This window comes from Ascaphus truei, chromosome 7 (genome assembly GCF_040206685.1).
Source record: "Ascaphus truei isolate aAscTru1 chromosome 7, aAscTru1.hap1, whole genome shotgun sequence".
In the NCBI taxonomy this organism is placed as follows: domain Eukaryota; kingdom Metazoa; phylum Chordata; class Amphibia; order Anura; family Ascaphidae; genus Ascaphus; species Ascaphus truei.
In genome coordinates, this window is record NC_134489.1 from 81,262,751 (window position 1) to 81,277,470 (window position 14,720).

Consider the following 14,720-nt stretch of genomic DNA (forward strand, 5'->3'; position numbering starts at 1 on the left):
TGATTTTATATATATATATATATATATATATATATATATATATATATATATATATATATATATATATATATATATATATATATATATATATATATATATATATATATATATATATATATATATATTTTTTTTTTTTTTTTTTTTTTTTAAATAAAATAGATCACTTGTGAGCACATTCACATGTCTTAGGCAGGTCTGAGGGTCTGCAACCCTGCCTTTCACTTTTATCACCCAGCATACAGTGTTTCCACTGCAGCAAGGGATTCTGGGAAATGACAGACACACACACATGAACACACAGCAATATGCACAGAAGTAGACACACAGATATATTAGTACACTGACACACAAAGTAGACATAATAAGAGATACTACGTAAGACTACGTGTATGGAGGGAAGAGGAGAAGAGTAATAGCTGTCCAGGTTAGTAGAAATATCAGTTAGTTCTGCCCAATGCTCTGGCAGGGTAGGTGCAGTGTATACATCTTTTTTTTTTAATTTATTTCACTTCTCCCCATTCTCCTTCCTGGCTGCTGACAGCTCCAAATGCCCAGAATGAGAGCTGACAGTTGCCTGCATGGAGACATAGGAAGGCGGCTATACCTGTGGTTTGTTTCCAGGATCCCTGTTACTGGCTCTTTAAGAGGCTTTACAGCAGCAAGGGAGACATGCTCTTCCCGCTGCCACGCAGCCTCTTAAAGAGCCTGCGCTGTAACTACCTCCCCCCTCCTGCTCTCCCTCCTCTCATAACATCGCAAGCTGTGCCTGAGGCTACGGAGGTGAGAAAGGGAGGAGGGGAAAGGACTCAGACCCTCACAGTCCCTGCTTCAGGGGGGACGTAGCACCTGCGTGATCAAAGTAAGTGGTGGCAGGCAGAAGGACCAACACCCCACCCCCCTACCTCCTGCTTCCCTGGGCTTCATTGTTCAGAGGAGAATGATTTGGGAACAAGAGGAGACCGTTTATTGGCTTTGACAGTAGCTGGAAAGGAGATCCCGGGAAAGCATTGTGTGTACAGTTTGGAAACTGAATACCCTCAGTTCCAAAATGCCTGTAAGGAGAGGTCATGTGGCTCCACAAAATACATTCCTGGGAACCATCATACGGAAATTTGAAGGACAAAGTAAGTACTGTACAGTACATCGACATAGTGTGTGTGTGTGTGTGTGTGTGTGTGTGTGTGTATAGACGTTTATTTATATATGTGAACACACACATATATATGTTTGTAGGTATATATTTATTTTTTTAATTCTTGTTTGCAGTCATAAAATAAATACGTGATAATGGGTAGCAATATTAATAATTGGTTTACTTATTGCTTTGCGCTATAGTTTTAGTACATATGGTTTCTCCTCTATTCCCTCAAAAATGATGTCACTCATGAATTCATTGTTTAAAGTTCACAAGGAACAAACACTGTATATCTACTGCTTGGTACTTCTGAAACATCACATCAGGTGCTATCTTTGTGCTAATCATTTTTATGAACTGGCAAAAGACAAACACCCAGTATTCTGTGTGCGTGGAGTTTGCACTGAAGAACACTAGACAAGCCTGGGAAGTGTATGTGACTTGCTGTTTATTTATAGGAGCATTAAGTTTGCTTTGAAAGGGTACCAACCTTTTCACAAGCAGGGAATGCAGATGACAGGTTCATGATCTTGTCAGATACTGAATATTAGAGCAATCCAGTGTGTTCATGACAAGAACAAAACATTTCATTGCTGGTAGCATTTCAAGAATGGGTTATGTAATGATGTATTACAATGAGAGTTGGAGCCTTGAAACAGAGAGATGCAATATGGTTAAAAAAAAAATCTAGGTGCCATAATCACTTCATTTTTTTTATTTTGTCAGTTGACATATAATACACATGTATGTTCATGATCAGAATTCTAGGGCACTAAAGTATTAATTTTTTGTTATGATTGCTATAATTTATTATAAATTACCAACAAATTGTAAAGCAAATGCACCATATAATGAAAAGTGAAAAGCAGCAAAAAAGTAAAATAAACTAACTTAACAAATATTAACAAGTAACTACAAACTGATAAAATAGGTAAGAAGATTGCCACTGATTGGAGCTTACAATTCAATTTTAATTATGTATATGTCATGGATGATACAGTGCTATGACATACATTTTTATAACTCACATTCGAAGGCTATAAAAACAGTGTAGTGAAATCTGCAGGTGTTCCACACAGCAAGTGATATTTCCATATCTCTATAATATGTATGCAAATGACAAGAACAAAAAACGTATTGGTGCCTTTTACTAAACATATGAGAATTCTGCTGCTAATTGGAAGCCTTGCAAAATTAGTTCCTATATTATTTAATTTTAGACTACTGTGCATTGAAGATTGTAGGGTCAGTTACTTTAATGTGCTTACATTTTCACGTAATGCTATTTTTCCTTATATAAAATGTGTGTATAATTATACAGCTGTGTATTTTTTTTTATCAATATAGTGAACTACTGCATGTATGTAGCTCATACTATACTACAGATATAGCATATAAACCATAGTAAGGGAAATTATAGTGCAAAATGGTGATAAGTGCATCAATTGAAAATCATATTTTTGGTAATAGTAGTAACTCATGACCTAAATACCTTATCTAAGTAATCTACAACAACAACAAAAAATCTGGAAAGATCTAAAAAAAAATATATAGCTCGGAGTTTAGGAACTAAAATTGTTTTGCCTACAGCACTGTGCAATGTTTTTCTAGCTTATCCATCAAAATGTTTAGGAACTTTTTTGTTAATTAACGTTAAAGTGGTTAACATGAGTTTTGTCATTAGTTGCACTAATTTAGAAGCAGCATTTGTGTAAGTGAAAGATCTGTGTAACATGTCAATGGTTTCTCTTACATACAGTATTCAATTCCATAAATCATGTTGCAGAGTTATGATTATATGAATAGTTCAGACATGCTTAACAACTGACAGCTTTTCATGATTTGTGATGCATATGTAAAAGCAATCACAAAATGTGGCTATGATTTGAAAGATGGCACATTGTTCTAAGGAATAAACGACTCCTAAGTAGATGTATTATTATTATTGCATACATATTTACATTCTAAATACACACAGAGTTACCCATATATAATACATTTAGAAGATGTTGATGTATGAAGTGCATAAAACAGGAACACTATAAGATACAGTAAACACTGAAATAGACTTATTGAATATGCAGGATTTAAGTGCTTCTGTCATACAGACATTCGACATAATATGGCATGAGCTCATGATCCCTGCTTTGAAAGAATGCAATATACTTTTCAAAATCAGCAACATAAAACCACCTACAATTTGTACCTATATTATAATATTGAGTAGCATTTTGAAAAAGCAACAAAGGCAGACTCCTTCACCAAAAACATTTACGTTGACATACAAACTAGGCAGCTACAGTATGGCCTGCAGTAAAAGTTTGCAACCCCTTTCCAGTGTAAATGCCCAATATTCTTTATTGTTATTAATAAATGTACCATTGTTGAGAACAATACAAGGGAAAGAGAGCTACAGTATGCAAACCTCTATAGAGGAAGATTCACATGCAAAATCAACCAAGATAACACAGTTCTGGTAACACATGATAACAGCCTGAGCTGTTGTATAATCAGTAACTCACAGTTCTTCAGCTGAAAGATTTCATAGATTTTGTCTACATAAACATCAAGCAATCATGGAAACATTAATGTGTTAAAGTACTTATTTTTTTGTAAAGGGTAGTCATCTACTTTTAACCTATTAAAAAAATATTTCTTTTTTGGTCCAAGATGGGACTGTCTCTTGAAGTCCCTGAGTTTTTATTCCCTTCTCATTTGGAACACAATACCTATAATTTAAAATTACTACACACAAATTTACATTTATCACAAACAGGACTGATTTTGCAAACATTACTTACAATACTATACATATCAAAGGAAGTGAGCTAGAATATGAGCTAAGGTAGAATATAATGATTTTGATGGACTATAAAACAAATATTTGATGATACATTGATACACTTTATTCTATGTCCAATATACATACACTGTACATTCTTCTAGTATCTTACAGATGTCATTGGGCTATTTGTCTCACATGAAAACCTAAGCATACAAATGTTTAGTTACAGTTCTTTTCTCAACGAAACAACTTAAAATCTTCTACCTCACAAACGACACTGCAAAATTCATGCAGACAGGGGATCTAATTAGTTTAATCAGCTCAATTGTACTGCGAATGTCTATTTAATACACTGACATTTCAGAACTCACACTAAGTACGAAAACATACACTACATTTAGTGGATAACAAGCTTGCTTATGTATTAAATATTGTGTTATGCCTTCCTGTTACAGATAAAAACTTCATCATTGCTAATGCCAGAGTTCAAAATTGTGCTATTATTTACTGCAATGATGGCTTCTGTGAGATGACTGGATTCTCACGACCAGATGTCATGCAGAAACCATGCACTTGTGACTTCCTGCATGGGCCGGAGACTAAGAGACATGACATTGCTCAGATTGCTCAAGCACTTCTAGGTTCAGAAGAAAGGAAAGTCGTGGTCACCTATCATCATAAAGATGGTAAGGCCGATATCTTCACTATTTTTTATAATATAGTTTACTTTAATCTGCAATAAACAAATCCAACAAAAATGCTTTCTGTATCTTGATAGGCATCATTGGTTATTGATATACATGTAAACGCTGGTCTTGTGTGTATATATATATATATATATATATTATATATATATATATATATATATATATATATATATATATATATACTAGCTGAGAGACCCGGCGTTGCCCGGGATGTAATGTTCCCGTTCCTCTCTCTCCTCCCCCCTCTCTCTGTTTGTCCCCCATTCACATCAATCCAGTCCCCCCCCTCCCTCCCTCCTTTACAGCTTCATGTAGCGTGTGTGCGTCAGTCACTGTGTGTTTGCTCGCGCGCCAGTGAGTCTGAGGCAGAAACACAAACACACACAGACTGACTGACGCACACACAGTCAGTGTGTGCCTCAGTCAGTGTGTGCGTGCGTCAGTCAGGCTTTGTGTGCGCGTCAGTCAGTGTGTGCGTGCGTGCGGCAGTCAGTCAGTGTGTGCGCGCGGGGCGTCAAAGGCAGGGGGGGGCGTCAAAGGGAGGGGGGGGCGTCAAAGGGAGGGGGGGACGTCAAAGGGAGGGGGGGGCGTCAAAGGGAGGGGGGGGCGTCAAAGGGAGGGGGGGGGCGTCAAAGGGAGGGGGGGGCGTCAAAGGGAGGGGGGGGGCGTCAAAGGGAGGGGGGGGGGCGTCAAAGGGAGGGGGGGGGCGTCAAAGGGAGGGGGGGGGGCGTCAAAGGGAGGGGGGGGGGTCAAAGGGAGAGGGGGGGGCGTCAAAGGGAGAGGGGGGGGCGTCAAAGGGAGGGGGGGGCGTCAAAGGGAGGGGGGGGCGTCAAAGGGGGGGGGGGCGTCAAAGGGAGGGGGGGGGCGTCAAAGGGAGGGGGGGGGCGTCAAAGGGAGGGGGGGGCGCCTCAAAGGCATGGATTCCTCCCCCTGCATTTCCTGCAGTGGACAGGAGGGGGGGGCAGTGGACAGGAGGGGGGGGGGCAGTGGACAGGAGGGGGGGGGCAGTGGACAGGAGGGGGGGGGGGCAGTGGACAGGAGGGGGGGGCAGTGGACAGGAGGGGGGGGGCAGTGGACAGGAGGGGGGGGCAGTGGACAGGAGGGGGGGGCAGTGGACAGGAGGGGGGGGGCAGTGGACAGGAGGGGGGGGGCAGTGGACAGGAGGGGGGGGCAGTGGACAGGAGGGGGGGCAGTGGACAGGAGGGGGGGCAGTGGACAGGAGGGGGGGCAGTGGACAGGAGGGGGGGCAGTGGACAGGAGGGGGGGGCAGTGGACAGGAGGGGGGGCAGTGGACAGGAGGGGGGGGCAGTGGACAGGAGGGGGGGGCAGTGGACAGGAGGGGGGGGCAGTGGACAGGAGGGGGGACAGGAGGGGGGACGCAGTGGACAGGAGGGGGGACGCAGTGGACAGGAGGGGGGGCAGTGGACAGGAGGGGGGGGCAGTGGATAGGAGGGGGGGGCAGTGGATAGGAGGGGGGGGCAGTGGACAGTGACACACACACACACACACACACACACACACACACACACACACACACACACCTCAGTTGATGCGCCCTTTCTCAGTTCCGTTTGGCGCCGGAGGTGGGGAGCGACACCTACCTGTACTTCCGTGCGCCGCCACCGTCTGACTCGGCGCCGCGAGGGAGGAAGGGGGTCCGCCATCTTACGCGCCGCGTGGCAGCTGCGGGAAGCGAGGTGATTTGGAGCGGGGAGGGGGGAGAGGTGATTTGGAGCGGGGAGAGGTGATTTGGAGCGGGGAGAGGTGATGCCGCTGGGGAGGGGGAAGAGGTGATGCCGCTGGGGAGGGGGAAGAGGTGATGCCGCTGGGGAGGGGGAAGAGGTGATGCCGCTGGGGAGGGGGAAGAGGTGATGCCGCTGGGGAGGGGGAAGAGGTGATGCCGCTGGGGAGGGGGAAGAGGTGATGCCGCTGGGGAGGGGGAAGAGGTGATGCCGCTGGGGAGGGGGAAGAGGTGATGCCGCTGGTGAGGGGGAAGAGGTGATGCCACTGGGGAGGGGGAAAAGGTGATTTGGAGAGGGGAGAGAGGTGTGTGTGTGTGTGTGTGTGTGTGTGTGTGTGTGTGTGTGTGTGTGTGTGTGTGTGTGTGTTATTTATTTTTTTGGACCTTTGGCCCGTCACTCCGCCTCAGGCCAATGAGAGGTGTGGGGGGCGGGCCAAGGGGGTGGTGTGAGTGTGTGAGGCCAATGAGAGGTGTGCGGGGGCGGGCGGGCCAAGGGACCAATGAGATTGCCGCTAGGGACACCGGACATCCAGCAGGCAGGCATGCATGCATGCAGGCAGGCAGGCAAACATACAGTGCTTTCACTAATATAGTATAAGATATATATATATATATAATCAAAAAATAAATAGATGATACCGTTCTGTGGCTAACGAAATGCTTTTATTTGTGCGAGCTTTCGAGATACACTGATCTCTTCTTCCGGCGATGTTACAATGAATGAAGCTTCATTCATTGTAACATCGCCGGAAGAAGAGATCAGTATATCTCGAAAGCTCGCACAAATAAAAGCATTTCGTTAGCCACAGAACGGTATCATCTATTTATTTTTTGATTATTGAAGCTCGGCTAACACGGTACTGATACCTCTACATGTATATATATATATATATATATATATATATATATATATATATCATTGAAAAAAGTGATGTTTTGTAAGAAATGATTGGTACAAGAATATCTGTAAAGAAAATACAGACTGCTAGTTGCAAAAGATTATTTACTTTGGACTGCAGAGATGTACAAGCTGTAGAGCTATTCACGTTTGTTTTTCTCTTGATGTATAAACAGGATAAACATAAGGATGCATGAAACTTTGAGTCACATCTCATTGAAATTGATTACAATTTTACAGGTGTCAAAGAATAAGTGACTGATTATGTCCGGCGTTTTGCATGAACTGGCCATTTTGATAGCAAACTTGAAAATGCTTCCTTTTGTACACATAGCGTATTATCAGTTTTGTGCATGCCCCTTTTGGAAGCTATTCCATGGACAATTCTGCTTTCAAATAGATTATTTATTATATAATTGTTTTCTGGCTAGCCACCTAACATTTGTAAGGGTAATAAAGATATAATGTTTTTGACATCGAAATGCATATTTAATCAGATCTTTAAGATAGCTTGGTCTGTGTGTTTGCCCATTTTCCTATTTGCTGTATAACCTCAAACCCTATTTGATCCATGGCTTGCTTTGGTATTTAGGATAGCGTAATCTACCCCAAGCATGTTGGAATTTCCTTACTGTATTAGCCCCTACGTCTGTTGTGAGGCTATTCCACAAATGTACCTCCCTTTCTGTGAAGAATTACTGTACTGCCTGACATAATTTATTTATAAAATGTTTTACCAGGAAGTAATACATTGAGCGTTACCTCTCATTTTCAAGAATCTCCTGGGCATAAAGCTATAACAAAATATTGTTACATTAAATAAACACGGTTACTCAGTCAATTCACATACATTTACCCATTAGCCTGCCATCCTTCAGCTTCAGATAATTACTTCTTGCCCTAGCACTCCTCTTTATTTGGAATATGATTCCCTTCTGTAGTTTGTTGAATACCTTTATATATTTGAAAGTTTCTATCATATCTCTCTCCCTTCTACCCTGTAAGCCAGGGGTGTGCAAACTGAGGAGCGCACCCGATGGGGGGGGCGAGAGACTTTACAGGGGGGGGCATGGGCTGTTACAGAGGCCCCGAGCTCTTCCCCCAGGCATTTAATTTAATGCCGGGGGAGGCATGAGGCCTCTGTAACCTCACTTACTTACCGGCTGTCGGGTCTTCAGCGATGCGTTGCCATGGCAACGCGGCATCAAATGACGTCGTGGGTCATGTGATGTCACGCTACGCCATGGCAAAGTCATTTGAAGCCATGCCTTTTGGCATTAAATTGGTCCCAGTGCACATCCCTGAGGCACTACACTGGTCACCTATCCTTCAACCAACTTTTTATCCATTCTATCACCCTAGAGTCCAATTCCAAGCATTGTAACTTGTTTCTAGGACAGTATCAAAGACCTTACTGCAATATAGTGGAAAATAAGTGAAAAAAAGCGCTAATAATATACATTTATGAATGACATAATGATGCAATTCCAATAGTCCTTGAAGTCTGGTAGGCTGCCTAACCAGTCTAATAATAATAATAGCATGTTCTTGTATAGCGCTGCTAATTGTACGCAGCGCTTTACAGAGACATTTTTGCAGGCACAGGTCCCTGCCCCGTGGAGCTTACAATCTATGTTTTTGGTGCCTGAGGCACAAGGAGATAAAGTGACTTGCCCAAGGTCACAAGGAGCCGACACCGGGAATTGAACCAGGCTCCCCTGCAGCAATCTCAGTGTCAGTCAGTGTCTTTACTCACTGAGCCACTCCTTCTCCCTCCCTCTCCGTCTAGCTGATTGTCTCCACAACCAGAATGGGTATGATAACAAAATAGATTTGTATGGCGCCAAGGATGACAACCCAAAGTGGATTGCAAACAGATAGTTCTTCCGTGGATTCTTCCCGGTCTGTTATGCTGATGCGTGGCTCCTTAATATTCTCACGGATCTCCCACACAAAACCCATGCTGTCTGGAATCTTGTGGGTTGTTGGACTTTAGATAGTCAGCATTCTATCTTTCAGCAATGTTTATTGACACCAGGCTCACCGATCTGTAGTTACGTGCCTCTTCCCTACTTCCACTTTTGTGATGTGGGACTATGCTTGCTCTTCTCCAGTCATCTGGAAGTACACCTGTTATATATTTGTTAATTGTGTTGGCAGCACATCCCTATGCTCTTTTAATATCCTTGGATGTATCCGATCTGGCCCACATTTGACCACTTTCAGTTTTGAAATTTCCAGTAGTACATTATCCTATGTAATTGGACGTATGTCCAACTCCGGTCCATTTATATTGATCTTAACCCGCTGTGGTTCACCTCCTTCAGCTGTGAATACTGATCAAAAATAAATATTATGGTGGTCTGCTATACCTATTCCACTTTCAGCAAGGCTATTTCCTTCTGAATTTGGTCTTACTATTCCTTTATACAACTAAAAAGATTGTGTCGCTCTTCTTTACTGACTGGTCTATTTCTCTTCTGCTTAGGCCTTTGAACATCTGATTATTTGCTTAGCCTCCTTCTGCCTGATATAAATCTCTATCATGCTCCCTCTGAGTCTGCTTATATTTCTTAATAGCTGTCTTTTTAGCTTTTACTGTACAATACCTGCCGCCTCCTTTGAAAACCATATCGGCTTTCTTTTTCTTGTATTTTTACTTACCTGCCTGACACAAATGTATTTTAGTATTGCATCTTTTAGTTTTTCCCATTGCTCTTGAAATTCACTCAAATACATCAATCCTGCCAAACAATCCCTTACATAATTTCCCATATCTAAAAAGTCAGTCCTCCTAAAATCTAAAACCTCAGTTTTTGTGTGGTAAGATTTAGCCCATGTCTTTATATTAAACCCGCCTGATTGATGATCACTGGAACCTAAGTCCTCAACCACAAGTACATGCGATACTCTTTCCCCTTTGGTATGTTCAGGATTGCTTTATTGTGAGTTGGCTCTGTATCCAATTGCTTGAGAGATGCCCCTTGCAAGTAATCCTTGCTTCTGCCTGCAATAGTCCACACCTGGCAGATTGAAGTCTCCCATAATGATTACCTCTCCTTTAATTGTCATCTTTGTGATGTCCACCTATCCAATTTATCCACTTGTACAGGTGGTCTGTGGATGACCTTTACATAAAGGGCAGCTCCTCCTCCCTTCCATCCTAATCTGTCCTTTCTAAATACAATGCAACCTGGTATAGCTATGTCCCAGTCCCGAGTTTCATTGTACGATGTCCAAGTAATAGTCACAATATCCAAGTCTTCCCTTGTGATTATTGCAATTGGCTCTGGGGTTTTATTTCCAGAACTACGATCATTTGTACTCATTTCCCAAATGTTTTTGTTACTGCCTTTCCTAATCCTTCCTGTTTCCCCTGTACATCTCCCTGTGCCTGTGTTGATATTTTTCATATTTAAACTGTTTTCAGTGTAGTCCAAATGCTTATAGCATAAGAGCGTCACAATCAGCATTACTAAAACCAGTTATCAATTCTATAGAGCCATTAGGCTGACAGAAACTCACAGAAGAGAAAGTGATGACTAAATGCAAGCTGACAATAAAGATTTGCCCTTAGGCAACTATTTTCATCATCATTATTATTATTATTATTATTACTACAATTATTTTATTAGGATCATTATCAATGACAGAGGATGACACTTAGATGATATTAGTTCAATGTTTTGTGTTCAATTTGACCTTAAGAAAAATAACCAGGATTAAAAAATATGGCAATCACGCTGCCTACGTTTACGTTTAAAATGCATTCTGAAACCATAGTATGTGTATACAGTAAATATTGTTGATTAATGTGTTTAATTGTGGTGCCTAGCTGATAATAAATATGTAATGTAATTTTTTTTTAATTTGTACATTACTGAATATTTTTTTAAATTACAGTCCATTGCAATGGAACCAACCCATCACATTCATTAGGTTAATATAAGATTACGGGCCTCATGCAGTAAAGTCCGATAGGAAAAATCGCCAGGGTTTTAAAATCCCCATTTTTGACAACGCTGCTATCACGGTATGCAGAAAACCCAGAATACCAGTGATAGCAACATTTCAACAAATGACAAGTAGCCGGCGCCAGGATGATCTGCCCTCCAAAAAGGGCTCACCCGGCAAGTTGATTCTGCTGCAGAGAGAGAGAGAGAGAGCCGTCTCTCTCTCTGCACAAATCTCGCCCCAAATAAAAATATTTTAATTAAAATGTTATTACTGGTATAGATGAGCAAGGGGTCTCCGGGGCAGAACCGTGTTGTTTTCATGTCTGGCGACCCCTTGCTTCCTGAGATACAAGCCCCGATATGGGGTGCCGGTATCTCCTATGTATTTAAATGTTCCGGTCACGTGACGCAAGACATTTACATGCATAGGAGATACCGGCACCCTATAATGGGGCCTGTATCTCGGGAAGCAGGGGGTCCCCGGACCTCAAATCAACAAGGTTCTGCTCCGGGGACACCTGCTCATCTACACTAGTAATAACATTTTAATTAAAATATGTTGTAAAAACCAATAAACAACCCACCCCCTGTGCCCCCACATAAAACCATTATTTATTTTTTTTACACACAGGATTAATACCACAGGCTGGCAGAGGTCCCCGGGTGGTCCCCGTGGGTGTCTACAGGCCCCACAGGGCATCCTAGGGGGTTCCCATGGGTGTCTGGGGGCCCTTGGGTGGTTCCCATTGGTGTCTGGGGGCCCTCGGGTGGTTCCCACGTGTGTCTGCGGGTCCTTGGGTGGTCCCTGCAGGTGCCCAGAGGCCCCATAGGTGGTCCCTGTGGGTGTCCGGTGGTCCTCAGGTGGTCTCTGTGGGTGTCCGTGTGTCTTCGGGTGGTCTTCAGGTGGTACACTGCTGGCCTGCAATACCATTCCTGTATTGAAAAAAAAAAAAACATTGCCTACATTTCAATAGATACACCTCCCCCCCACCAAACACATACAGTACAGTAATGTGCAAAATAACTATTATCCAGATATGAAAAATAGATTATTTGCCCATTATTAAACACAACATTAGCTAGCCAGCATAAATAAAGTAAATAAAAACTGTTCTACTTACCCCTGCCAACATGAAGGGAGTCTTCGTCAGTATACTGCAGGGCCATGCCTCCAATGCCAGGAAAAATACATAAAAAAATAAAATCTAATGGCCCCTAACCCTCTTAATCCCTAAGTGGTTAATAACTGCTATAATAATTAAGGGGTTAACCCACCCTGTCCCACTACCCACCCGTGTGGCCTAACCACCCACCCCTGACCTACTATACCCACTCTGTACACATTGAGTGGCAAAGTAGTACATCATAGCAATATAATATGGCCATGATAAGCTACTATAGCAGTCAATGGTCACACAAAAGCATGAAGGTCAAAAATACACAAGAGTAAAACAGATACAACAAGCACCTAAACACCCAGAAACAAAAATTAAAAGCACTAGCCAACCAAGCAATTAACTAAATAAAACCACTCGGCATTCAATAAAATAATTAAAACCACTATGCAATCAATTACATAAATCATACTGCTAGCCAAAAAAATAAATTTAATACCCAAAAGCAGTAACCAACACAACAATTAATTCGTACAACCACTAGGCAACACATTAATTAAAACCAGTAGCCACCAAAATACATCGTTAAATAAAATCGTTAACCAATCTGTAAAAAGAAAAAAACAAGCCATGACAATTCAAATGAATTTAATCTAAACAATAAAAAGATGTAGGAAATAAAATAGTCAATAGAAGAAATGCATTTGTCAAAAAATGCATTGGCTCCCATTGTATTCATCTGTACCATAAACAGGCACAGAATAATACATTAGCAGTCAATGGGCAATGAAAAACATAAAAAAATAAAAATCCAATCAAAAAACCTGTAAAAATAAAAGTACATACATTCAATATTTCTCTTACAGTATCTTTAGAAGTGTTGGCCCTCCAAATCTTAGGGAATCAGCAAGTTCTCGTACCATGATGTCACGAAACACAATACAACGCCATCCACCATGACGATCAAGGACAGGTAACAAAATTATTCTTTCTGTAATCTTTCTGTAATCTTTCATCATCTTCTTCTTTCTTCATCTGTGATTATTTCTTGTTTTTCTTTTTCTGTCGTTTGCTTCATCTGTTAATCCAATAACCCCATGTTAAATCCTCGTTGTTGACCCAACGGCTTCCTGAGCTCAAATGAGACGTCATTGTCTTAAATATGGCCTGTGACGTCACATCTGGGTGGCAAATGGTTCCCATGCCATCTGATTGGCTGTGAAAACCATATACAGTACCCTTTTTTTTTTATGTGACGTCATGAAAGGGACTGAAGCCAGCCAATCAGAATGGCTGTGCTTCATTCCCTTTTAACATGATGTCACCAAACCCACAAGGCCACAGTCACATGGTAGTTCAGCCAATCAGATTGTGAGAACTACATCCCCAATCTGATTGGTTGTGGTTGACCATGTGACGGCAGCCACGTTTGATTTTATGACATCATGTTAAAGGGAAATGAAGCACAGCCATTTTGATTGGCTGGCTTCAGTCCTTTTCATGACGTCACATAAAAAAAAAAAAGGGCACATGGTTTTCACAGCCAATTAGATAGCGTGGGATTTGCCACCCAAATGAGACGTCACAGCCTTAAATATGACCTTTGACGTCACAGAAGCCATCGGGCCGACATCGTGGATTTAACATGGGGTTATTGGATTAACAGATGAAGATAAAGACAGAAAAAGAAAAACAAGAAATAATCACAGATGAAGAAGAAGATGATGGAAGAAAACAGAAGAATTTTGTTACCTGTCCTTTATCTTCACGGTGGATGCCGTTGGATTGTGTTTTGTGACGTCACGGTACGAGAGCTTGCTGATTCCCCAGGATTCGGAGGGCCAACGCTTCTAAAGGTAAGGTAAATATTGAATGTATGTAGTTTTCTTTTTATAGGTTTTTTGATAGGATTTTTTATGTTTTTCATTGCCTATTGAATGCTAATGTATTAATCTGTGCCTGTTTATGGTACAGATGAATGCAGTGGGAGCCAATATATTTTTTGGTACAGTAAATGCATTTATTCTATTGACTGTTTTATTTTCTATTTATTTTTTGTTCAGATTAAATTCATTTGAATTGTGATGGCTTGTTTATTTCTTTTTACAGATTGGTTAGCGATTTTATTTAATGATGTATTTTGGTGGCTACTGGTTATAATTAATGTGTTGCCTAGTGGTTGTATGAATTAATTATTGTGTTGGTTACTGCTTTAAGGTATTAAATGTATTTTTTGGCTAGTGGTATGATTAATTGATTGCCTAGTGGTTTTAATTATTTTATTGAATGCTTAGTAGTTTTATTTCTTTAATTGATTGGCTAGTGGTTTTATTTAGTTAATTGCTTGGTTGGCTAGTGGTTTTAATGTTTGTTTCTGGGTGTT

General features: G+C 41.6%; 1 protein-coding gene across 4 annotated transcripts in view; it reads left to right on the forward strand.

Annotated features, from left to right (window-relative positions):
- Positions 1–673: 673 nt before the first annotated feature.
- KCNH7 (potassium voltage-gated channel subfamily H member 7) overlaps positions 674–14,720 on the forward strand; it is a 398,373-nt gene continuing 384,326 nt past the window's right edge. For all 4 annotated transcript variants that reach the window (XM_075609207.1, XM_075609205.1, XM_075609209.1 and 1 more), the window contains exons 1-2: positions 674–1,124; positions 4,376–4,606. In XM_075609207.1, the coding sequence (XP_075465322.1) occupies positions 1,049–1,124; positions 4,376–4,606 (307 nt within the window). In that variant the 5' untranslated portion in view covers positions 674–1,048. The remainder of the gene's footprint in view (positions 1,125–4,375; positions 4,607–14,720) is intronic.